Below are 26,536 nucleotides of genomic sequence, written 5' to 3' on the forward strand. Positions count from 1 at the left end.
TGTGTGTAAGGGGGAGGGGGGGGAGAGAGAGATAGAGTATAAAACTATGTGTTAAATTTCTGCCTAAGGGAACAAAAAGAGTCTCCTATACTTATATTAAAAAATTTTAATTTCCTTTCTATATAGAGCTCATTTATTCATTCATGTCATTCATTCATTTATGGAACCTTCGCAAGGCGGTGATGTGCGAGGCAGGAAGGCTTCTATGCTTGGCCAGATCCTGTGCCTCTGTGCTGCTTTGGGAACCTGGATAGACTGGCCAATTGGATACAGATCATTCCACGGAGGCAGCAAGGATTGCACAGACACAGTGCTCTGTACCCGGGGGCTAGTCCGTATGGGTTGATTGGCCCGGCTTTGTGAATCTGCATTCCTGTAGACTTGATTTATAACCAAGTAGACCTGCATATGGTTGAAATACACTTGGCACTTATAATTTTTTCATTTGCTTGTTTATTCATTCATTCACTCATTCATTAGTCCATCCAGGTGTGAACCCTTCATTCCTTCATCTAGTCACTTGTTTAACAGACCAGGTATCAAGTCTTGTACTGTGGTGGTAAAAAATAGGAGTTAGTCCAGGCCCTATAGTGCCCTCAAGAAGCATATCCTCTGGTGGGTAAGCTAGAAAGTCAAAAATGTCATACAAGAGGTTCCAAGCTGGGAGTGATTACTTCTGGCTGAAGGGACCAGGAAGGTGTCATCTTTTGTGGCAGGCCTTGAAAACCTGGTGACATTTTGATTGGCAGGCATACAGGAAGGACATTCTATGAGGAGATAAGATCATGAGCAAAGAACAAACATAAAAAGGTGCATGGAGAAGTCCAGGAATGGGTATGTATCAGGGCAAGTTTGCTGAGAAGAAAAGTGATTTGAGGGAACATCATAGAAGGTCAGGGTGGTGGAAACAGAACAGAACGGAGGAAAAGGAGAAGTTCTGCATTTCCTCTTTCATGATGTGTCCCATGTCCGTTCCTGTCATTACACTCCTGTGGCCTCCCTCCCCAGCTGCAGGCCCACGTCCTCACAGCAGGATGGTGGCTGATGGCCTCACTGTGTTCCCTTCTGTTCTTTCCATACTAGATGTGCTCTGCACACTCTCATTTTTCCTCTTCTTCAAAAAGGTTAAGGGGTAAAGGTGAGGGTGGGCCCTAGAGTCAGACTGCCTGGGTCAAATCCCAGCCCCTTGGCTTATGAAATGTGTGACCTTAGGCATATTCCTCAGCTCTGAGCTTCATTTGCTGATTTGTAGATGATGATAATACCACATGCTTATATGAGACTTACTATCTGCAGATGAGGAAGAAATAGGCACAGTGAGTCTTAGTGAATCATTTAAAGTCACATAGCCAGTAAGCTGTAGAGCTGGGATTCGAACCTAGGCAGGCTGGCTGCAGAACTCAGGCTCTTAACTTCTACACTAAATTGCCTCTTAGGCATGAAGGATGGCACAGGATTAGAAAATGCTTAGCTTAATGTCTGGCATATAGCTGTTAGTTATTATTAATACATATATATTAAGCACCTGGTATATATTCTGTGCAGGCATGAAGTTCAAGGAGTGAACAGACATGGCCCTGACCCTAAAGTACTCACAGTGTTGTCAGGAAGATAGACAAACTTCCCAAATTATCATGAAATATTAGTGCTATGATCGAGATGTGGTATAGGTACAAGAGCAAAGGGGAAGGGCAGATCAGGGAAGGCTTCCAAGAGGCAGTGTTTTGTAATGATGGCCTCAGCTAAAAAACCGAAATAATACCACCACTCCTCAATTCAAAAACAAGAAAAAACTGCCTCTTGGTGAAGTTTATAGCCCAAACACCCCAGTCTGATGCTTCCCCACCCAGGCTGACGTTTCTACTCTCAACCCCTCCTGTTAGCATGAACCCTTTGCTCCTGGCAGGCCGGCCTGCACTCACGCTCTACACAGTTCTGCCTCCCTAACTGTGCTCACACAGCCCTGCTAATCAGAATGTCCTCACCTCTCCTGCTCACGTGCAAATCCCTGGGCTCTCCTTCCTCCATGAACCCTTCCTTGACCAACCTCTGTGACCTCTCTCTCCAAATCTAGAATCCAACTCCCCGCCCAACCAGCAGGACTCTAACACACTTTTTAAACTCCTCTTAGGTCTCTATCTTTTTAGGTTACTCATAGGGCTCTGCTTTTTATTTCTTCATATGAGATATCCTTGTATGCTGCAACTTCAGTTTCTTACACAAAATAGGTCTATAAATACCTGCTGAGAAGCTAATCGCACTTGCCCAGTGATCCAGGTTTTATTTTAAGCTCCTTAAGTAAATGTACTAAGAACTAGGCGAAGAAAGATCTCTAGGTATGGCTGAGGCCCTGGCATTCTGCTGGGATCCATTAGGCAACGTGAGGGCTTTTTTTTTTTTTTTTTAAATAGACAATGTTTGTAACTCAGCAAACGTGTGTGGTGTCATGGAAAGGACACGACTGTTCATGTTAGGAGAACATGGCTCAGCTTTACCATGTACTCAACTGTGCTAGGTAAACCACGTAACCTCTCTGAGCCTCAGTTTCTACATTTGTAAATATTACTGGAAATATTATTGTCAAAATTAAAGCATCCATAAGGCACTGAGATACAATGAATGCTGCATGCTAAAGTAAGGTGGTGGACTGTCACGCAAGTTTTCAGAGCAGATTCTTAAGATCCAAGTTCATGATTCTTCTGCCCTTTACTCTGGGTCCCCGACCCAGATCAATGCAATGAAAGGGTCGAAGGAATGAAAAAGAGGGGATTTTGTGAGATGTTTGGAGAAAGTTCTTGGAACATTGTAACCTAGCTACCCTTCAACAGGACCACTTGGAAAGCTTGAGATGCATGCCGTGGACTGTAGGGCACAGAGTGAACAGGAAAATCCAGAAGGCAGGAAATCCAGAGGGTGGGCTGGTCAGCTCTTAGGGGACAGAGTGAAGGCAGGGCCTTGGAAAGTCACTGAGCCCCTCCCCGTGATGGTGGCAAGCCGAGGATGTGTGCTTCCTTGCATCAGATCCAGATGTGGACTGAGTAAGGAGAGCTGGCCTGGCAGCATTTTAAGACCTATCCAAGAGGACCCCCCGGAGGTGGGGTTGGGACCCTATTGGGAGCATCTACGTGGCTGGGTATCAGGCCTGAGGGGAGAGTGCCAGGACAAGAGGAAGCACCACCTGCCTGATGGGAGCTAGAGCCAGAGAAGCTCAGCAGAGGGGGGTCCAGGGGCCCACGGAGGACCCAGCCCTGAAAGAGTCAGAAACGTCAGCCAGCTCGGAGAACATGAGGCTCTCTTGTGACAATTCCAGTTCAAGTGAGAAAGGACCTCTCTGACCCTTCCCCTGCCCTTCCTCTGAAGTGGTCAGTAACAACAGCCCAAGTGGAGAAAGATAAAGGAGAAAAGAGAAGAAACACGCCTCCCACCCCTCATGGCTGCAGGTGGGGAGGGTACAGTAGGTCCTGGGGGAGGGGAAAGATCTGAGCGTCAGTCAAGAGCAGAGTTTTACATCTGGTCTGGAACCGGACATTATAATTTTGAATTGAGACTGCGTTTGAGACTTGAAGGACTTTCATCATGCAAGAGTGAGCTGTTGAGCTACACAGCCTGCCAGAGACGTAGGCCAAGGGATTGTGGGACGCGAAATAAAGCTGCGTGTTGATTCCATCTCCCAGCACACTGTTGGGGCCCGAGAACGCTACGGATTGCCCTTCCTGACTCGCATGCCGTCAGGAGGGTCTCATGAAGTGAGAGCCACAACATTGCATTGTTCAGGATCACGTTTATTGCACAAGTCTGGTCTATCTTACTTACTGATCACTTGCCTTTTTGAAAAAAGAAAACTCTGGAACTCAACTCTCAGATAATTCAGCAGACCATTCTTTCTGAAATCCTGGTGTCCTTCTAGGGAGTGAACAGGTGTGAGGTCTCTTTTTCAACTCAAGTGGCTCGCGGGTCAAAAGAATTTGAGAACTACCACACTGGGAAGCCTCTTGACCCGTTTGCCTCTGCCTTCCAGGAGATGCAAGCGTGGTCATTAAATATGACATCCAGAGCTGGTCTAACGAAGACAAGCGTGTCATGAGGAACTGGCTCCTGGTTAGAAGCCCTCTGGGTGTCCTGCCTCCCCCAGCCCTGCCTGAGCAAGCAGCGGGACTGGAGCTTTGCAGCCTCCCCTCGCCTGGAGGGTGGTGGCGGGGACTGTTCAAATCTTTACCTTCCTCACTGCTTTCTCGTCCTGGCCTCCTTCAATGGTGGCCTCAGATGTATCCAATGTCACAGAGCCTCTGGGGATAGAGAGGTGTGGAGGGGAACGTGGGGAGACAGAAGAGAGACAAAAGATTCTTTTCGTTTTTTTTTTTTAGCAGGTGTTTAGGAAGTCAATTAGAGCAAATAATCACCGAGTTGTCTGAGTCTCTATTTTATTTGGTGCATGCCAGGTCTGCTGGAAAAAAGGGGAATTTTAAATAATTTTGGAGTTATAACTGATGTAATTAGGTGCTCAGTGAACACTTAGCATCGAGCTGTGCTTATTAAAATTACTGTTTTAATCAGAACGTTGCTGGAGAATCATTAATAATACAATGGCTTGGTTCCCTGGAACTCTAATTAGACCTGGACTTCTACCCACCTGAGCGTAATCGGGCTCCGTCTGGATCCGCACCACGGGTGATACATTACCATTTCAGGGCATGTGGGGATGGAGTGTCAATACCGCTATTTAGATACTGCCTGAATGCTTTATTTTGGAGTGTGGGAGTGTGTTGGGGGGCACGGGGGCACCGATGCTGAAAGGTGGGGATGGAAGTGAAGTGGGTCAGCCAAGGGCCTGGGGTTGGAGGTCTTCAGAAAGGAAAGGCAGGAGATACTTTTTCTGGCTGCTGTGGGCTAGACATGCCTTATACATTGTTCTGCAGGGGAATAACCAAGCCAGAATGTCACAGACCCAGCTAAGGGCCATGTCCCAGGATGCACTGCCTTTGCATGGGCCAGCTCCTCATCCAAACCAAACACACATCCGGAGGGGGACAGCTTTAGTCCCTACCAAGCTACTGAACATCAGGAATCCAATGGATCATTCACTCAGTCATAACTAAAGATTAATCTGGCGAAGAGCAAGGACCACTTCTTAATTTCCCTGTCCCGCGCTTTGTGTCACCCTAGAGAGAGACCATGAGAAGGGCTGAGTTTTTCTAGAACTTTCTAATCCTTAGGGACATTTTGTGGGTCACTAGGTCCAGAGCTGAAGGGAGGCTGAGTGGCTGTGTTTGGATCCCCCGAGACGCCTGGCTGAGCTCGTGTTTGGGGAGAGGGGTCGATGCCCTGGCCCATGGCCCTGAGCACAGAACTCCAGTTTCTCTGCTCCTTCAGCTGGTGGCTCAGTGTGTCAACAGCACTGATTTAGCCCCCACTGGGGCAGAATCCTGGGATAGATGTCACAGGGGTGGCCCAAAGCAAAGGAGATGGAAACACGCTCTCTGCCCTCATAGAGCTTGCTAACTAGCTGGAAGGACATAACAAAGATGCGAAAAAAAGATTTAGGACACTTAAAAGGCAGATACTGAGATGTGAAAATTAAGCTGGAGCCAGACGTGGGCATGTGGAGTTAAGTGGTGATCAGAGTGCGATGGGATTAATCAGAGACAGAGTAAAGGCCTCTGAAGGAGGACTGTGGGGTCCAGACTTCATCTGCTGAGGCCTGGGGAAGGGAAGGCTGCACCCTTTGTCTCCCTCATTAAGCATTCTTCTGGCTGCTACTGGAGGCCTTGAGACAACAGGATCGAGTTCCCTGTCTGGGCAACCTCCAGCCAGTATAGCACTTTTGTGCAACTTGAAAAAGGCCCCCCCTCTAGGTGCATGGCTTGGTAAGATGAGGGAGGACTCGGTTTCAGCCTCCACTTGCCCCTTAGTCAGATGCCTTTGTGCAGTACACAACCTGAACCAGCATATCTGATGGCCCTGATGCCCAAAGTCTCTAGGGAAATAGGGAGTTAAAATGTGTGGTGTGGGTCTCCTGGAGTTCCAGCCTAGCTGAGCCAGAGACAGAATATTTTTAAGTGCTAAACATAATGCCTCTTACAAGCCCTGTGGGGAGTTGCGGGGTCCAGAGAAGGTGAGAGTTGAGTGTGGGTTGATGAGCAGGGAAGGCTCCATAGAGGGTAGGACTTGAGGAGGGGTGGGGGGGAACGTCATAAGCCAAAGCAGAGAGAATGAGTTTTGGGGTGTGCTCTGGGGACAGCGAAGGACGCAATAAAGGATGTCTCCGTTCAGATTTCTTTTCTTACTGATTCCTTGAGAGTAGGCATTTTAAATAAGAATCAAAAAAGAAAACAACTCTAGGCCTCCCTCAGGGAAGCATAGCCCAGTGGAAGAATTTTTCTATAAACCAACAACTCCAGGAGGGAGGGAGATTTCCATCACAGAGGGACTCCAAGTAGAGGCTCAAGGTCCATGATGAGTGAGAGGAACCCCCACCAACTCCCAAGATGATCTCAGGGGACACAGCCTGGCAGGCTCCTTAGGTCTTCCTGAATTCTCTACAACCTCTCATCCCAGGGGGATCTATACACATAGAAGGGGGCGGGGGGAAGACCCCCTGTGCTTTGGAAACGAATGGTTAGGCCCTAACTCAAGAATTTTTGTGCTTCTGAAAAAAGAATACTATGAACGATAGCCCCCTGACATACACACATGCCCCATCACTCCACAAACACATGCTCTTATACAAACACATTCATGAACACAAACACACATTTATACCATACACTCACATTCCACACCAACACGCTGACACCACACACACTTCACACATACTCACATCACACGCTCGCACTGATATTCCGTACACATATACATGTCACACACACTCACAACACATAGACGTTCCTAACACACTCATCGCCTCCTCCCACCCCCGCCTGCATCCAATTGTGAGAAGAAAAGAGCCATCGGGAGCTGTCTCCCTCTGGCTTGTAGTGAGGAAGGATTAGGGCTGCCCAAGATTAAACAGAGAAGTTAAAAATGACAAACAGACTTCTAAACAGGATTAGAGACTTAATGAAAACCATAATGAATGGAACAGCCACATAGATATCACCCATAAATGGCCATAAATATCAGACCAACAGATGAGATCTTAGACTGCAGTTTGGAACCCCATCAAATTACTTCTATTATAATTCATCAATAAATAACCAAGCCCAGCCTCATATTTAAGGTCTTATCATGCTTCAGAAAATAGGCTCTGAGGCCAGACAGACCTGGGTTTGAATTCTGGTTTTGCCCCTGACAAGCTGGGGCATGTTACTGAGAAGAGTCTCAGTTTATTCATCTATAAAATGTGGACAATTATCCCCCTAATAGGGATGTTGTGGAGATTAAATTAAGTCCCGGACAGCTCTAATAATAATTTATAATAATATTCGTAGTTTATTACTACAGTTACGATTAATTTTCACTGTTATCTCTTGTTTCCTCCCCTTTCAGCTTCCTGGGGTCAAGGAAAGCCCAATGGCTGGTGGGATCAGTAGGGGGAGAAGGAAAAAGAAGGGAGATAGAAGGAATAAGAAAGAGCAGAAGAGCGAGGCAGGAGAAGAGCAAAGAGAAGACAGGAAAAGGAAGAGAAAACGAGAAGGAGAGCAGACCCCTCGGATGATGCACGCTGGCCTCCTCCCTCGGGGGTTGGCCAGGCCTTCTTGGGTGGTGGCTACCAGGAGAAGGAGATGTTACGGAGCAGCCACACAATTATGGCCCAGCCTTCCTAAGACTTTATTTATTTATTTTTTCGTGAGGAAGATCAGCCCTGAGCTAACATCCATGCCAATCCTCCTCTTTTTGCTGAGGAAGACTGGCCCTGGGCTAACATCTGTGCCCATCTTCCTCCACTTTATACGGGACACTGCCACAGCATGGCCTGACGAGCGGTGCATTGGTGCGCGCCCGGGATCCGAACCTGGGGTGCCAGCAGTGGAGCACGTGCACTTAACCGCTATGCCACGGGATCGGCCCCCCTAAGTTTTTTTAAATAACAGCTTTATTGAGATATAATTCACATATCATAAAATTCACCCACTTAAAGTGTGCGATTCAATGGTTTTTAGTATATTCACAGAGTTGTGCAATCATTGCCACAATTAATTTCAGAATGTTTTCCTCACTCCCTAAAAGAAACTCTATATTAGCAGTCACTCCCCATTCTCCCTGCCACCCACTATGCCCCCGCCAACTGCTCCAGCCCTAGGCAACCACCAATTGACCTTCTGTCTCTATGGATTTGCCTATTCTGGACATTTCATATAAATGGAAGCATACAACACGTGGTCTTTTCTGGTTGGTTTCTTTCACTTAACATTATGTTTTCAAGGTTCATCCACATTGCAGCATGTATTAGTAACTTCCCAAATTTCTTAATTCAAAGCCAAGAAGGTAAAGGAACAGAGCTTAATATACCCACACATAACCAAGCGTCATAATGGAAACTGTCCCATTGTTTGCCCCAAGAAATCTCACTGGAGCAAGGTTAGTCACTAAGTTATAGATCTAGAGATCAGGCAGATGGAGTCTTCATTTTGGGGGAAACCAGAATGCAGTGAAATGACACATTTTTTTGAGTGTGTGCTTTTTGTACCCTCCATACGCTTCTCACGAACAAAGGAAAACAAAACAGGTTCCAAATATAAGAGTCTCTTGTCTATGGTTTTACGATTTAGATTTAATGGTAAGAGACAAACGAGAGTCTCTTGGTATTCTGTCCATATGTCTCTCTCTTACCTCTTAAAAGTGACAATTCCCAAATCTATTTTTACAATGTAAAAGAATGCCTCTCCTCTAATGGTTATCTGTCATTGTTTACATTTAAAGTAATTTTATACATTAAGACTGTAGCCTTCGGAGGCAGGAAAGCGACGCCTCTGGGCCAAAGGCAGTCGCTGAAGTAGGAGGGGTTTATAATCTGTATTGAAAAGGACTAGGCTCTTCATTGGACTCAGGAACCATCAATCACCTTAGTTTTATAACTGAAGTGAGATGTGTCCCTTAGGGCAGCCATCCTGAGAGCTTCAGGAATGATACGGTATCTATTCTGTCCAATTGACCCCAGAGACAGAAAATATTTAAAGACTGAACTGTGTGTGCAGCTTTGCTCTCTGTGCTGATGCCTACCATCATTACCCCAAGGCCACTAGATGCTAGCCTAGGGCCACAGGTAAAGAAATTGAACTTCATGCAAAATAGAACCAGATGTACCACTCACTAATACTGATGCATCAGGCAAGCTCAACTAAAGAGGGCTATGTGAGGCCTTCTTTCTTTCCTACAAATTCCAATATTGACTTGGCTTGAATTACAGGGAGTGGAAATTGTCCACAGCCAGGCCAAGATAGTGCCACAAGCTACATTGTCCTTAGATGCCAGGCATGGTGGCTGCAGTCGTGGCCACAGCTAGAGAACCAGGGAAGAACTCTGATAATGAGGAGTGACCGTGAAGATCAGGTATGATACTTCCTATCTGGGCTATTCAGTGACGAGTCTCTCCTGTGATCTTAGCAGATACGGTGAGAGTCGCAGAACCAAATCCGTTTTTAGAACTAAATTCATCTGAAAATGGAACAATAACTATACCAAATGGCCTGTCGTGTAGGGCCCTATTTCATGAAATAAAATGATGCAATGTTGCCACTCTAAAAAGGTCAAGCATTGTTTATGAACAATGCCCAACAAATCCCATTAAATCCCAGAGCATGAGGACAGTACAAACAAATATCACACATGTGAAGTGATCTGCATACCACTGAGGTCTGCCCTGGGAGCAGACTAGCAGTTTGGGTCTCCTGTGCCTACTGCCCAGAAGTCCCCACGCTCCTTGGAGGGCTATTGTTCATTGCATCTAGCATAGACGAGGCACTGGTCAGATCCACCCAGCTGTAGAGTTCCTTCTTCTGTTGGAATTTACTCTTTAGCACATCTTTGGCAAACAAATATATGATCCCAGGTGAGGGAAACAGGGTTCTGGAAAAAGTGAGGTGACTAGCATTTTCTCCATTAATCTGGGCATGCTCCAGTTTGCACTATGAGTATAAATTTGCATGCAGAATTCCAGAGGCCCCAACTCTAAGAATATTAGATAAAATAAAATTAATTCTTGTAATCCTCTGTGATCATATTCAAACCCGATATCCTCAGCTTGGCACACAGAATAGGTTTGCCTGCCTGCTTTGCTCTGTGCTTTCCTATTAAAATTATTTCCTCAAACACTGATTGAGTTCTGGCTGTACAGTCGGCACTAGGAGTGCATGGGGTACCTCTGACCCACATCCGGTGCCCTAGTAGCTTAGAGCCTAATGGCGAAGGCACCAAATACACAGACATTCACCAGAAATGCAGTTTTTATCATTAAGTTAAAGACGCTCAGAGAGCTGACTTCATGCTGATTGGGATGGTTTTGAGTTCTGTTGGGGGCACGAGGAGCAAGACACATGCAGGTGGCAGCAAGATGCTCTTGTCTTTCTACAAGTTCAAAACACCTGCAAGGTTCTTTAGCCTGTAGTCTGTTTCCCCTCCTTCGAGGGAGGTTGTTAATGAGAGAGACAGCTCCTTGAGATGAGATGGCTAAAGGCTGAGCCCAGCAGGCCTCAGAGACATGGGGAAGGCCCAGGATTCTGGATAATCCCCGGGTGGGCCTGGCACAGTGAGCATGGCCAGGCCACGGCAGACAGCACGATGCCAGCTTAGCCTGCAGAAATCTGCTGGGCCCCGGGAAGCAATCTTGACACCAAGGGGTGCTGGCTTGGTTCTTTCTGGCTCCTCCACAAGCTAAAGCTTTCCTGTGGTTCTGGAGATGGGATCAATCGTGGAATATGTGGGCTTTCTCTTCTTGAAGGAATCAGACTCCCTGCGTACCAGTCTCTAGCAGTTACTGAGCTAACGACTGCCAGGGCTCAACCAGGACAATTACAGATCTTTTTAAAAAGCTACTGCTTCTTGAGTGTTTGCTGTGTGCCGGCCACCGTGCTCAGTGCTCTACAGACATCACCTCGTTTAAACTCTGCAACAACCTGATGATGAAGCACAATCTATCATTACCAACAATTTTTCTAAAAGGAAACTGTGGGCTTAACGAGATTAGATAATTTGGCAAAGGTCAATTTAGTGAGACGTGGAGCCAGGATTCCAGACATGCTTAACAGAGCCTGCCCATCCCCCATGCTGTCGGGCCTCCCGACAGCAAGCAAGCACGTAACATGGAGCGCATTCAGAATCTGTGGCATCCCCTTGCGTGCCCTGCCTTCCTGGGGAGGCTCTGCTTTTGCTCTCTCCTCTGCTCCTCCCCTCCCCTCCTTGTCTCCAGAGCACTCCTGGAAGGAAGCTCATGAGAGGAGATGAAGGCACACTGTGTCCTGGGCCCAGGGACAGGTGACCTTTCCAATTCAGCACCTTTATAAATCTTACCTAATGAAGTTAAGGGGAAAAAAGAATTAATGAATAAATGAAGGTTAAATCACTCCCTGTAGAAAATTGATGCTGACAGCGAGGGCCAAGAAGAGAGCTTGGAAAGCAGGGAGGTGACTTACCCAAGAGGCTTTTAAAATTCCTTTCCCCAAATTCAAAGGGAGGCCAATTCTGAGATGGGCCACAAAGGCTTTGGGAAGTCCAAGGCAGACAGCCTGAAGGCGATGGAGTAAGAAGCCATATTCTACCTTGGACAATTTTTTCTGGAAGCTGATATGTGTATCATACCCATATGTGTGCGTGAGCACACACTCACACACACACAGACATGCTGCAGACCCAATTAACTCCTGTGGCCAATCAAGATATGGGTAGTTTGGGTCTGCCTGACTCATTCCTGGCCTCTCGGGACCTCTGTGGTATATCTTCTTGTCAGCACCTACTCGTTAGCCATCTCTGTCTCCTTGTCACCACTATGGTTGTCACCACCCCCACGCCCTCCGGGGCTGCACACCTCAGACCAATTGGCTCCAAGGGGCTGTCAGTGAACACATGGCTGGGCTCAGGGAGGAAGGAGAAAGCAAAGCAGAAATAGCTGCTGGCCATGGCAGGCTAGCCAGGCCAGCAGGCCTTGCAGGGAGGGGTAGAGGTTGAGGGGAAATGGATGAAAAGAGAAGCCCATGGTAAAGCACCAAGGGCAAACTCTGGGATGAGGGGCTGGGAGAAACACACGCTCTTCTGGGCAATGCTGCTGACTCACTGAGCAACTCTGGGGCAGGTCAGTTGCTGGCCTAAATCTCAGTTTAGCTCCTCAGTGAAATGGGCACAGATGAAGAGGCCTGAAGAAGAAGATCAGCAGCAGAAATCCTCCCTGGCAGGAAGATCGAGCAGGAGAGATCAATAATTCTGGTTCTTCCTCCTCTGTGTCCACAGGTTTTTAAGAATCTGGTCATGAAGACAGGGAGGCTCAGAGGGAACAGCGTAGCTTGCCCATCTTGCAGTGTGATGGGGCCTGGGAGGCAGGGAGCCAGCGCTGGGCGATGTTGGGGGCGGGCTGGAGAGGGGGGAGGCAGAGAGACCCGGAGCCCAGAGCTGACTAGATCAACCAGTAAATAAAAGGTCACAATGATTTTTCCAGGCACCCAGGGAGAAGCAGACAGAGAGCTCTGCTGACGGCAGGAGCTGACAATTGGCAAATGAGCCTCTGCAGTTATCTGTTTCCCTTCCTTATTCTTGTCTCACAAGACAGAGACTAGAAATAGATGCAACTGGCAGATGACTTAAGGATGAAAAATGAGCAACATGTTAGTGGTGGGGGGCTCAGCGGCAGTGCAACAGGGAGCTCCTGAGAGAACAGAGAGAAGCAACAGGGCTTAGCAGGAGCCATTTCTGGGTTTGGCTCATGCTCTGTCCCAGGCACTTTGCAGAGATTAGTCATTTAATGGTCTCAGCAACCCTATTAGGCAGGGTTATTGTTATCCCCACTTTACAGAAGAGAAAACTGAGGTTTAGAGAGGATAAGCCAGGCCCTACTGAAGAGCGGCAGAGCCAAGATTTGAATATGGCTCTGCCCCCAAGGATGAGCTCCTCACACTATCCTATGATGTCTCCTTTCTGTATGTTCTCCTTCTTGTCTCCCTCCTTTTGAGCTCCTAGTAAGGGCCAAACACTGTACGATCTCTTGGGGAGACAGAAGCAGCCCAGAGAGGCAAGGTCTCTGCCACCAAGAAATGTTGCAATGACCAAATGAATGAACAAAACGGGTTCACTATGTCTCTTTTCCTCTTCCTATGAACCTGAGATGGACGGAGGTTTCCTCGCTGTACAGAGAAGTGGCTGTCCGGGGCGGGATGGGCCTGATCTGAAGGGCTACCGCAGTGGGCTCTGCCCAGCCCTGGCATCCTTTTTCTTGACTGTGCTGCTTAGATCCATGGCCTGCCCAGGGGGCCTGCTGGTGGGCTTGTGCCAGAGAAGGAGAAGCACGGGGAGCCGGGTGCATGCTTGTTTTCTCCCAAGTCCTATGTTGTAGCAGCAGGAGCTGGCGGAGGCTGAAGCGCTTCTCTTTGGGCCCAGGCTCCTCTCATCCTGGTAAGGGTAGGTGGGTTGAGCCTATCTGAAGGCTGCTCCCCTGTGTGCTATGGATATTCTTCAAAGGTTGATGCCTCCTAATCCTTGCCTTCAGCTCTAACAATATCAAATCTGGGGGAATATTCCCTAAATATGCCAAACTCTTCATGCCTCCATGCTTTCCCTTCACTTAAGAAATGCTCCTTTGCTTTTTATTCCACTTGGTCAATCCCTCCCCTTTCAGGAATTCACCTAGGGCATCGCCTCCTCCAGGAAGCCTTCCTTGACTCACAGGCTTTTTCAGGTAGCATCCTCTCACACATTCCCCACACTCTGCATACTGTATTGTAATAGTGTTTTCCTGGTGTACATGTGATTTTGTGAGGATGAGCTCTGGGCGCACAATAGGTCCTCAAAGATTGTTTGATGAATTACTCGTGGCTGAGTGGTTAACTAAGACATTTTCTCAGCTCTGTTCATTTTTCTCTTTCCAATCTTCCCTCTGCCTGACTCTCATCTCTGCCCATCTCCCTCCTCTCATCATTAAATATTACTTAAGGGACAGAGGCTGAACCCAGACTGTTTGCTAAGCCACCAGCAGCTGATGACACAGCCATTTCTCCCTCCACCTGGTGCAAATTTCAAACCCCAACCTGTTTGCAGAGATGAGGAGTGGGGATAACCCGGAGGGCGAGTGACAAAGGTTACTCCGTGCAGAGTGGCAAAGGCTCAGGGAATTGAACTATGTGGCCTGTGGCATGCAAACTCAGAAGTGGAGAACGTGGCTGAGATGCTGGGGCCCTGAGCTGGGCAGGCTACAGAAAGACCAAAGGGCCAGCTGGAAAAATGCAGCCAAGCGGGGTTCTGAAAACAGAGCAAGCCGTGAGTAGAAGGAGCCCGGACCTGCTCTTCCCCCAGCGAGCACAACCCTGCCCTGTTGCATGAAGGAGCTGTGTTAGAGCAGATCTCCTTCTACACCCCCAGAACACACAGGAACGCCTGCTCTCCTCTCACTCACCCCCTACACACCCCTGTCCTCAGAAGCACACGCACACCCAGACCTGGGTCAGCCTCCAAGTGCCGTGCACACAGCCACTGTTGGAAACATATTCATGGCCAGAAGGAATGCACCAAATGTCACAGCCACAGGGGGCATTCAAATACATTTTATCACTGGGGAAACTGAGGCTCCAGGCGGCCTTAACTCAGATGCACTGGTGGGACTATATGATGTTTTACCAATGGCAGAATCCTAACTTACCAATTCCCCACCCCTCTGCCGTCCCTCCACCTCCCTCCCCCCAACTCCCCAGCAGCTCCAAGTTGGATTCTTAATTTTGTCCCTGGGACCAGTCCCCAGAGAAAAACCTTGTCTGAGGGCAGCATGTGTAAGCAGCTGGCCAGAACTCACAGGCAGTGAGGAAAAGCCCCCCAAATATTTCTGCAAACCAGCACAGCTGGTCACTTCTGGCTGAGGAGCTCAGAGGACTTTCTCTGGAGAAATCGATCCATGGTCAGCTTCCCGCCTCACGGGAACCCTGTGTTCATGGAGCTTCTCCTGGATAAAAGGCCTGAGCCATTTGTGTGAGAAACCAGCTGAAGTGGAGACCAACTCCTTTTCCTTCCTGCAGGGGCACCCAGGACCCTTACCCACACAGGAAGGAGCCTCATCAAGTCACCTATGCCCCACACCCACCTCCCCACCTGCTCTGGGGGAGACGATGTAGTACATCACCTCAGAACTTCAATCGTGCTTCCTTCCAAGGGTTCGCTGACTGCCCCGTCCTCCCTCCCCCTTCCCTGACACCTGGTGCATCTCTCGGCACCTCTGAAGCTGTATCTTCACATCACAGCAACTGTCCTAGTCATCAGTGGATGGAAATAACTTTTCACGACGGCTCCTCTGATGTTGCCATCTTTTGTGTTGATCAAAACAACAAAACAAATCAGACTCTCGGCTTCTGATTGAAGCCTAATTGGAAATCCAAAGTGGCACTAACTGTTACGGTCTAAATAAAACACATTCAATTACAGAAACTCAACACAGGGAGCGCGAGGGGGAGCTCCGGGAAGGAGCTAAAAAGCAGGCTGCAGAGTTCTGGGGCGTCACCACAGGCCCCCGCATTTGGCTGGATAAGACTCAAGATGGTGAGCACAGAAAGCTTTCCAGAGCCTAAGAACCCCTGGTTAAGGGCCAGCGGTTGAGCCAATACCGGTTTGCCTGGTTCACACCTGGAGCTGCACCGGGGAGGCTGAACTGGGGCCTCGGTGCAAGGCCTCTCACGTGCTCTGCACTCGCCCTCCTTGCAAAGGTTTTCCTTTGCCCGACAGGCTGAGCTGTGGATGGAGGTAGAGATGCAGAGGAGTCATGACATCACCCACTGGGGTCCCCGGATAAGCCTTCTCAGTGGTGGAGAGAAGGCGGGCGGGGCAGGAGCTTTGCAACTTTGCAACCAACAGACATGCACCTCAACCCTAGCTCTGCCTCCTAAGAGTCCTATGAACGGCCTGGCTCAGGTCACTTAACCTTGCCGAGCCTTCCTCATGTGTCAAACGGGGGCGATCACACCTGTCTTGCGAGGTTGTCGTAGGAGTCAAGATAATGCTCGTGAGGCGCCTGGCCTGCTGCACAGGATAAACAGCAGCGGTAACTTCCTCAGGCACTGTGCTCTCTCTCCCTCCACTCTCACCACCAGAGACACATCCTGTGACTGTTCATGCAAGGCCCAGGGCAGTGCTCACTTCCCTTTACTTGTGTTTTAAACAAAACAGTGCACTGCTCCGGTCTCTTTGGGGGTGTCAAGTGAGGAGATGTGAGTCTGTGTTGGTCGGTCTCCTGGATCCTTGAAAGCGGCCTCTGAGCCCGTTCCTGAATTTGGAGCCGGAGGAGAGGGAGCAGGAGGGGAGGTGCCTGCCGCACCACGCGGCGGCCAGGGGGCGCCGTCTCAGGAAGCAGGAGGAGTGGATTTGGCTTCAGAAGTGTGGGGTTGAAGGGCCAGCCCTGCTGTTTGCCAGCTTGGTGGCCCCAGGCAAATTACTTAGCCAGATACAATTTCAGTTTTCTTATCGGTAAAAAACGCCAGGACAATACTACTTATCTCATGGGATTGTTGGATTAGCTGGGGTCATGTTTGTAAATTAAAACAAGAAAAACACGAACTAAATGTTAGTTAGATTTCAACACATCTTAAATAAAGTAGAGCTCAGAGGTGAGGCAGGGGGGTTAAGTTTCTTTTTTAGGTGTGGCTCTATGCAGAGCACGATCTGCAGGGCTTGGCCTGGTGATTATACACCAGGGCACAACTGTAAAAATATAATTACTACTACCAACATTTACTAAGCAGGTAATAATATGTGCCAGGGACTTTTCTGAGTGCTTTTTATGTATTAATTTGTTTAATTTAACCCTCAAGCAGATGTCATAATTATGCCCATTTTACAGATAAGGAAACTGAAGAACAGAGAGGTAAAGCAACTTGCCCAAGGTCACACAGCAATAAATGGTGGAGTCAGGCAGGCAGAGTCTAGAGCTCACGTTCTTCATGGGGCAGGAAACTGTCTATCATTGATCACTATCTGCTTCTTCACACTCTGGCTTGGTAGACCCCCCCTTCTCCCTCAGATCTCCAGTCCTCATCTGAAAAATAAAGGTCTGCTCTTCAATAGATAATCTCTGAGGCTCAACTAGCTCTGGATTGCTGTGTCGGGGACAGGGTGAGTCCTCTGAGTGATCCCAAGTATGGAGGGACAAGGATAGGTCTCTCCCTGGTTGGTATAAGTTACTTCAATCATGGAGCAAGCTGTATAGCTCTGCTATGGCACTGCTCACTTTATATTGTAATTTATCTATACATTATTCTTTCCCTCCAGAATGTGACCTCCCTGAGGGCAGGGATTCTGTTTTATTTATCTCTACACAAAAGCACATTTAGCAGTGCTGTTGTTGCACTGAAAAGAGCGGAAAGAAATCAAAAGGTAGCTATCTTCGGGGCAGCCTATTTCTAAGATCTTTGCTGGAATATTACTTAGATAGACTGCCCTATCTATATCTGCATATGCAAATGACTTGTCAGTGGACAGCTCTATGCATTATACATGGTACACACTTAACGGTCTGTTGAATGAATGAGTGGATGTATGCAAATGAGATGCAAATCGTTCCCTATTTTAATTTGACCCTTGGGAACATCTTCAGGGACTCTCTTGGGCCCAGGTTGTTTTTAACTTTTTTTAATTGAAAGTCTTTACACACAACTAGTTTTCTTTCTTGCCTATGCTGAGAGAAGCATTGTTGAATTGGGAAAAGAATGCGGGGCTGGATCATGTTAATTAGGATTAATTCTGGTTCTTCTGGCAATTCAGACGATGACTGGGGCCAGTGAGTCCTCTCTCTGAGCATCAGTTTCCTCATCTTTAAAATAAGGGGAGAGTTTCCTTCTGGTATTGGGGCACTAAAATTCTCATCTCTCAGTCATAGGATCTTCATTCTGGGCCGTCAGAGTGTCAGCATTCAGCAATACCTAACTAGACAGAGAAATCAAATCCATTGCCAAGGATTAGAGAAAGTCTCCAGCCCCCCTGCCCATTTGGAGAAATGAGTTAGTTTGGCACCCATTCTCCCAGCTTGGGCATTGTGTTCAATCATTTCTTTCCAAAAGATTTTAAAATAAGAGGCTGGAGTTTTCTCTCTTAAATACAACAAGCCAAGCGTCTGATTAATAGGGTGGGTTTTCATTTCCTTTCCCTCATGCGAAAATATTTATAAAAAATGCTCCAATGAGACTGTTAATAGCCAGAGAATCAGCTCCGTGTCAGCCTCTTTGTTCCTTGACATTTGAAATGGGGGGAGATAAGAGGAAAAAATCAAAACTCAGGCTTGAAGTGGTTACTATTCCTACGCCTCCTCCCCAAGGAGGCAGGATTCCGCCCCTCCTTTGGGAAAGGCCCTGAGATGAGTGCTCTCAGCTCCTCGGCCACACTGGGGTCCTGCATCCTTAACCAGAAACACATGTGCATCAAAGGCTCGGATTGAAAGTGACACATTTGAAAACAAAAGTACAGCAGAAATTCGCTTATCCTCACTTTCCTAATCCGCAAACTCTGTAATTCTCCCCAAAGTCCCTCAGGCTCTCCTCCAGCTCCTGCCTCTCACATTCCCTCCTCCCCCGTGGCTCAGCCCAGGCCTCCCAGCCCAGGCAGAAGGGAGGGCTCCTGTTACTGAGACTTCCACCGCCTTGTAAAAATACACCTTGGCACGCTCTGCCTGCGCCCTGGGAAGCCTTATCGCCTGGACTAAACAAATGTGCACAATCAAAATAATAGCCTGAGATGTCAAAATAAATGAGCAGGGAACATCTGGAAGTGTGGTGCCCCACATTTTTTCTTTCCCTTCTCCAAGTCTTTAGATGCCTCAGGGGCTGGGCACTTCAGTGGCTGTGGCCACAGGTAGGAGACTTAATACCTTTGTGTCACAATCGGCCCTTTGAAAACGCTTCTTATTTTGGGTCCTAGGTCCAGGTTTGTAGTCGACAGGCCTTCCACCCCAAACCAAGGAAATCAAAATTAGTTCTCTGGTAAAGCAGGTGGGACACTGCTGGGATGGCACGTTAGAGGGGTCTGGGCTATCTTTCCATCCCTCCTCCCCGCCCTGCGCAAGGTCTTAAACCAATGAAAGGAGCTGGGGGGTGGGGGTGTCTCCCCGGCACTTGAGACCTTCAGAGAAGGGTGGCTTCACCATCTTTTCCAAATAATTTTTGTTTCTAATAACTCCATGCCAAAGTTCTTCCTGCCCCAACTCTCTTAAATTACTTGGTTAAAAAGTCAGTTTCCTGTAATCCACGGGGGTGAAGTCCCATTGTCCTGCTAACAGAAGGTGGATCACGAGGAGGACCACCTTCTGAGTGGGCTGATGCAATATTGCCACAGAGAGACCGCCCAGGAGAACACTTTAAAGCCACACGCCACTGTCTGGGCACTCTCCAGGCAGTGTGATCCTGCTCTTGACGGACTCCCTCAAAGGCTTCTCAGAAGCACTTTCAGAGCCCCCAGACCTTTGAGGGCCTCATTTAGGACTCAACACAACCTTCAGCAAATCCACAGCAACCTTTAAAGCTACTGGCATTTCCTATGAGTTTTGGAAAATCAAACCAGTTCTGATAACTCTGGACTTGGGTGTTGCACGATGCTGAAAGGGCAGCTAACCTGCATGGTGCTCTGTGAGCCTCCTATTTCCCATCTGGGGTCAGGATGGGTGAGCTCTGAAGTCCTTACCAGCTCTGATGCTCTGTGGTTCATGACCCAGGGAGACAAGAAACCATGTATTTATCTTCCCTGAGCCTTGTTTCTCAAAGTCTGCTCATGGGCACATGCATCAGAATCATCTGGGGTGACTGGCAATAGAGAAGTGAGGAGGCAGGTAGAAGAGAGAACCATGTGACTTCTAAGCCTAAGTCATAAAAAAGGCAACAATATTTTTACCTTATTTGTGGGAATACTCACTCTCAGACCCCTTAGCTGTCATGTCTGCCACGAGCTGCCATGCTCAAGAAGTCTGACTATCTTGAGGCCACCATGTTGTGAGGAAGCCCAAGACACATGGAGAGGCCTTGTTTAAGGCACTCTGGTCAATAGTCCCAGCTGATTCCAGACTTCTAGTTCCCAGTTGCTAGACATGTGAGAGAAGTTTCCAAATGATTCTAGCCCCTAGTCATTCTAGTCACCTCGATCCATTCATGTCATCCCAGCAGAGGCTCCAGATGTTGTAGAGAAGAGAAAAGCCCTCTCTTGGTGCAGCCTGTCTGAATTCCTGGCTTACACAGTTTGTGAGCATAATAAACATGGTTGTTTTATGCCGCTAAATTTTGAAGTGGTTTGCTACATAGCCATAAATAACCAGAATAGTGTGCTGACTACTGACACACATAAGGGCATTCAAAACCAGGGTCTGAGTGCCCACTACCTGGAGAATGGCAGCCTCATCTTTTGCAATGAGCTTGAGACTTGGTTTACTCACCTGGAGAGGCCAGAAATGAAAAGTCCCATGGATAGCCCCTTTCTGGCCAAGTGTCTGCACATGCAGCCAGATAGGGTCCTCAAGGCTTGGGGGATGACCAGGGCTCAGGGTCCCCCTCCCTTCTGTCCACAGACGCCTGCAATACCAGCCTCCTGGGCCTCACACATGGCCCCAGGGCTGCCTCCACATGTATCGAGGGGAGCAGGACTGTTTAGTCTGCTGGGCACATTCCTGGATTTTAAAAATAAATAGCAGATTATGAGCAACTCAGCCTGATGCTGTCATTCAGCCAGCCCAGAGGCTTCTGTGGTGTCCCTTGGCAGAGAGCAGCAGGAATGGCAGGTTAGAGGTGTTTGCCTGAGACTGGGATCTCTGTCTCAGCCATAATTTACAATGGAGATGATTCTAGTGCTCTCTGATCCCAGAAGTTCTAATACTACTACTACTAACAATACGATAATGATAATAATCACTACCACTTATTGAAAGCACTGACTATGTCTCACACAGTACTAGGTAATTTATGTATATTCTCTCAATCCTCACAACAGTAAGCATTATTAGGCCTATTGTACAGACGAAGAAACTGAGGTTTAGAGAAGAGAAATAACTTTCTCAAAGCCATATGCCTAGTAAGTGGCTATGGATTGAGTGGAGGTTGGTCTGACTCCCATGCTCCAGCTCTTGATCACTATGCTATAGTGCCTCTCCAGGCCTTGAAATAGACAGCAGCATCCCATGCCCCCACCCACCCTAAACACACACACTCCCCATCGCCAGCCTTTTTGCTGTTCCCAAGGCCCTTTCCAGGCTGCACGGAGCCATTCGCCACTGTGACTCCCTTTTTCCATTTCACCCTTCGCTGGATCATTTTATGCCTCTATTCCCTCTGCTAATTCAAACTAATTAAAGTATAAAATAGAATAATTGCTTCCATCCCCATACTCTTTTCCCATCTACCCTGAGTACTGAGCTATATTCCCTTACTGGGAGTGGCCAGCCTGACAAGTTGGGTGGAAACTGGGGCTATCAAGTTTCTTTTCATCTTGTTGCTTGGCTTTTCACTTGGCTCATAGCTTGATTTTCCCCGGACTCGCTGTCTGACTTCCATTAGACACTGAGGATATGGGAGCGACTTGTACTCACGCCCACAACATCTGTCTGTCGACTCGCTGTTGAGGAAGCTGGGGCTGGCTTTCTAGGGAAGAGCCAGGCATCCTATCAGTGGAGTACCTGGGCAATTAGCAGGATTGGGGAGCCAGTTCCCAAATTTTCCCCTGGGACTGGCCAGCCTGAGCTCTATTAACAGTATATTAACATCGACTTGTTAGGCAGTGGCACTAATGACCCAACACTTCTTACTAGTCTTATTTCTTAATTACTTTTAATTAACTGAGAGAGAGACAGAGAGAGAGTGCCCATGAGTTATATTGGATTGGTCTAGCTCTATGGGGAGATGAAAACCTCTCTAGGCAGAATTAGAGACAAGGGACTTGGCTCTACTGTCAGATGGCATCAAGGATACAACAGGTGCCATGATTTGGGAGCGGGGGAGGGGGACAGAGAGACAAGAGTTGGGGACAAGGTGAAGACAAGGATGAGGGTAGGCTGCCTGGAGATTTATTGTAAAGTAATGGGAAACCCCATTGCCATGAGGTCTTATAAGGTCTTAGGTCTTTTAGAGAACTTCAAAGTCTTAAATCACTGCCTCAAAACAGGAATACGCTTACCCATGACCAGCCAGCATTTCTACTCTCTCTACAGTGTTCACCTTCAGGGAAGAAGTTTGTATGAGCACACATAGCCTTATAAAACTCTCATTCAGAAAGTTCTTCTTTTGGTCTAACCTCAAGACTGTCTACTGTGCTACTGGAGATGGAGAAGAGTCCAGATCCCAAGATCTTAGCCAAGTCTCTTTAAGACCTGAAAGAGACTCTAGAGTTAGATTTATTACCTCCATCTTTAAAGGTGAGGAGTTAAGGGTCTAGGTCACCCAGCTAGTTAGAGGTGGACCAGGACTAGAACATAGGCCGCCTGGCTCAGCCTGAGGCCCCCGGGCGGTGCCACATTGCTGCTTACTTTCTTCCTAATCACCACTCGTAGTCACTACCCTCCCAAGTAACGGAATCGTAATGGCTGAGAGCTGGAAGGCGCCACAGAGAATCTGAAGGATGAGTATCTGTGTGGCGTGTGAGGCAGCGTGAAAGAAATTCCTCATTTATTATCTCCACTGAAGCTCACGTTGACCCTTGTGAAACACACTGAGGTGAAGTGACTTGTCTGAGGCCATCCGGATATCAGATGTTGAGATGGGACCCGAATCAGGACTTCGGACTGCAGAGACAATCCTATTACCGGATGCAATTCCTCTACGTTAAAAGAGAGGAAACGGAAGCTGTGAGAGGGCCATACTTCTGGCTATAGCAAAAGCTGGACTAGAACCCAGATCATCTGACTTCATTTTCATTGATTGTTCTCTTGCTACACATTCAACTGTTTCCTTGAAGAGGTCTGAGCTGTCTATGAAGACTCTGTCCTCATAGGTGCTCAGCCTCAGACAGACGGCCCCCCTGAGCTCTTCCCGGCCCTTGTCTCTGGACCCAGCTCCTGGTGAAACCACCTGGCTACCTATTTCTACACGATTTACGGCTCTCCAGGTGACAGGCCTCAGAGCTCCACCACAAATCTCCCTTAGATTTTGCCTGCTGATCACAGCTCTACCAGGCACAGAGAGCTCCCTCAACTATCTCACTTTGACTAATATCTCGATACAGCCCCGTGGCATTAAACTCAAATTCTTCCTATATCTGCTCAGCATGACTGGCTACTCCTAAACCCCTCTGTTTGGTGCAGATGGACAAGAATTGGGCAGCTGAGGCAGAAGATAAAGACGAAGGAGAGGATATTTAGATATAAGCTATGTGGACACTTGGTTTAGCCAGAGCTAATGCTCTCAGAGGCGACATCAGATACGGTTTCAAGAGGTCATTATATTCCCTGAAGGCCACTCATGAGCCTCCAGTCCTGACTCAGGCCCTCTACTTTGGCTACATTTTGAATGCAATTTCAGAAAGCATCCCATTTGAGGAAAAGCATGCAGCCAAAATATGTGCCTTGGCATCTTCTCAGTTCCACTAAGGTCTCATTGGTCAGTTCTGTTTGCTATTTCTGCTTTTCCAATTCACTGGGTTGAGAGAAGTCAGGAAAGAGCTTTTTCCCAGAGTTACCTGCCTGGTCCTCAGCCACACGTAATGTCTTTTGAAAATATCATGTATAATGTGTGTCTCTTTGATCCCTCTGATCATCCATTTATCCACCTATCTAGGTTGCCATCTATCCATCTATCCTATCTGTATATATTCCTGCAGAAGTGTCTGGAATGGTACTCACCAAGTGTTAAGAGGGTGTTACATTTTGGGTAGTGGGGTTTGTAGACTAGTTCTATTTACTTTTCTGTGTGTATTGTTTGAATTTGTATGCTAAGCATCTACTATTTTTGTTTAAAAAATAACCTTTGTCTATAAACAAAGGAAAATAGGAAGAAAAAGCAGAGCATTTACAGACTACAGGCTAATGTTACAGATAATCTGGGTATGTGTCTCTCTCCCTCGTTAGATTGTAAGCAACCTAAGGGTAGTGACCAAGTCCCATTCATTTTGATGTTTTCCCAGCATGCTGTTCCCAATAACTATGTGCCCTGAAATGGGTGTTTTTAGGACCCAGCGATGTTTTATTGAATGATAGGTCAGTGTTTATTTCCAAGACTGTCTTACCTATTCCAGGTTAGGCAAAGCCTCCTCCAGCTCTACCAAATTCCCATCTGGACCTGTTTATGCCTCAACCGCAGGGGCCACACAAGAGAAGGTAAAAAGACAGGTGGGTTCAAGAGGATCTGGATGCAATTTGCATGCAATTAGCATATGATTTGTGTCATCTCTTCTCAAGAAGTAATTCTCAAGTTAGAGCTGCGTCACTGCTTCCCTTATGCTGTCATGTGCCCATTCTGTCCTCCCTCTACTCATCCCTCGTCCCCGGATTCAGAATTCTTCATTCAAAAAGAAAGGAGCGAAAGAGACCTCTGGGCAGGGTGATGCTGATCAAAGACACCTGGAATCTTAGCAGATTATTTTGAGAATGACATATGAGCTAGGAGGCACCTCGTGAAAGCTTGCTGGGAAGTCAGTGTCCTCAGCACCAGGACAGATTCACAATCCTTTTTCTCCTTCTTTGGCCTTTATCTTACTTACCACGTTGAGGTCAATGCCAAGACCGCTGCTCCTGCTGAACAACGGGAGACTCACTGACTGAATGGGAGGAACTAGCCTTTCTGAAGGTCTTGGCTTTGCTTTCTGCATCTCCACTGATTTGGTGAATCCTGTTTTCCCTGCTTCTTCCTCTTCCCCTTCACCACGGCTCTCCCTGCATTTGCCTTCTCTCTGCTCACACATATTCAAAGTAAATAGAGTCCAGAGGAATAACTCTCCATCTGAGAGGGTGGGGAACGTGCTCAGTTGTTACCCAGCAGAGGGTAGACGCTTCTTTCTCAAGGTTCCCCATCTCTGAGGGCAGTCCTTCAGCTTCCCAGACCTGGCCGGCTTCTACCTTGCACCAGTCTAAGACTCAGGCCAAGATTTTTATCTCCTTCTGGGACCCTATCTTGGGTCCGTCTCTCCCAGGATTGGGCCCAGCCTGGAGGCCTGGATTATTTACACCTCTTTGGCTCCCTTGAGCTGCAGACTCTGTGGGCCTTGGAGCAGTAAATCTACCTTCTAATCACACCCAGCTGCTCCGTGCAGTCTGGCCCGTTCTTGCGGGGCTGTTCATCATGCACTGAGACAGGGGCTGTGGCCCAGAGAGAGGCCTCCGGGAAGTGGCTGGCCTCAGTTACTTCTCTCTGGCTCCCCCAAAAGCCTCCAGGGACTCTGCCTCTCCCAGAACACCCAAGCAGCAAGCCCAGAGCTCTCTCTTATTAGATGGAACAGCTTCTGAACAAAGGTCACAGGTTATTAGCTCCTCCTGGGCTTTGAAAAGGAGGGATTGGTGTCGGTAGTTACCTGTCTCTCAGACATGATGTACAGGTAGCGCTGATCGATGGAGAAGGCCATGTCCCGGAGGATGGGGCTCCCGTCTTTGAGCACAGAGACCATCTCGTACTGAACCCCACCATGGGGGGGCCCATCGGCTCGAATCTGCGAAAGAAACAAGGGTGTCTTCAGCATCTGTACTCAGCAGTCCTCTGTGGGTTAGCTGCCTCAGCCTAGAGCAGATCATTTACAGAAGATAATCCCCCCATCCTGCCCCCATTGCCACCCTCAACCAGGCTAGGTTGCAGGGAAGATAGAGGTGCTCCTAAGTTCAAACAGCCCAGTTTCCACCATGAGGAATCCTTTCCCAAACGGTCTGAGCGTGCTGGGTCTGGGCTTGCTGATGAGTTTATTTGTATGTGCCTATATGCCCTTAGATGTGATTCTGAATATCCCTATGTGGTTATTCTTGTGTGTGTCTACATATATTTACAGCACAGTGATGAGTGTGTGTGCAAGTGAGTGTGTGCTTATGCATACTTATTTGTCTTTGGGTTAGGAGAGTCAACATTTGCACACAGTGTTTCTGCCTTATGCAGGTAAGGAGAATGGTGGGACAATCACATAAACCATCAAAAAGCTGGTCATCAAGAGATTCAAGGTTTTAGGATCTGAGGAAGGTCTTTCTGCCCCCAGACATATCCACCGAATGTGTTCAAATCCACCCAGTGATTTTGGTGAGCCAGGGATCCTGGCTCAGTCTCTCAGAGCCCATCTCAGGATAATAAGTCAGAAAGGACCTGATGCCATCTGGCCCAGAGCTTCCCAGCCCTGGCTGCACATCAGAATCATCTGAGGAGGTTAAAAAAATATGGATGCCAGGGCTGGATCCATTCATCAGAATCTCTGTGCCTAGGGCCTAGGCATCTCCTCTGGGTATCGAAGCTCTCCAGGTGAATCTCATGAGCGGCCAGGGTCTAGACGCACT

General features: G+C 47.9%; 1 protein-coding gene across 1 annotated transcript in view; it reads right to left on the bottom strand.

The window, feature by feature from the left end:
• The window catches only part of PLXNA2 (plexin A2), a 213,163-nt gene that overhangs the window by 90,294 nt on the left and 96,333 nt on the right, over nt 1-26,536 (bottom strand). The window contains exon 4 of the mRNA XM_058539765.1: nt 25,579-25,713. Coding sequence (XP_058395748.1) covers nt 25,579-25,713 — 135 coding nt within the window. The remainder of the gene's footprint in view (nt 1-25,578; nt 25,714-26,536) is intronic.

Source organism: Diceros bicornis, chromosome 4 (genome assembly GCF_020826845.1).
Source record: "Diceros bicornis minor isolate mBicDic1 chromosome 4, mDicBic1.mat.cur, whole genome shotgun sequence".
NCBI classification, from domain to species: Eukaryota; Metazoa; Chordata; class Mammalia; order Perissodactyla; family Rhinocerotidae; genus Diceros; species Diceros bicornis.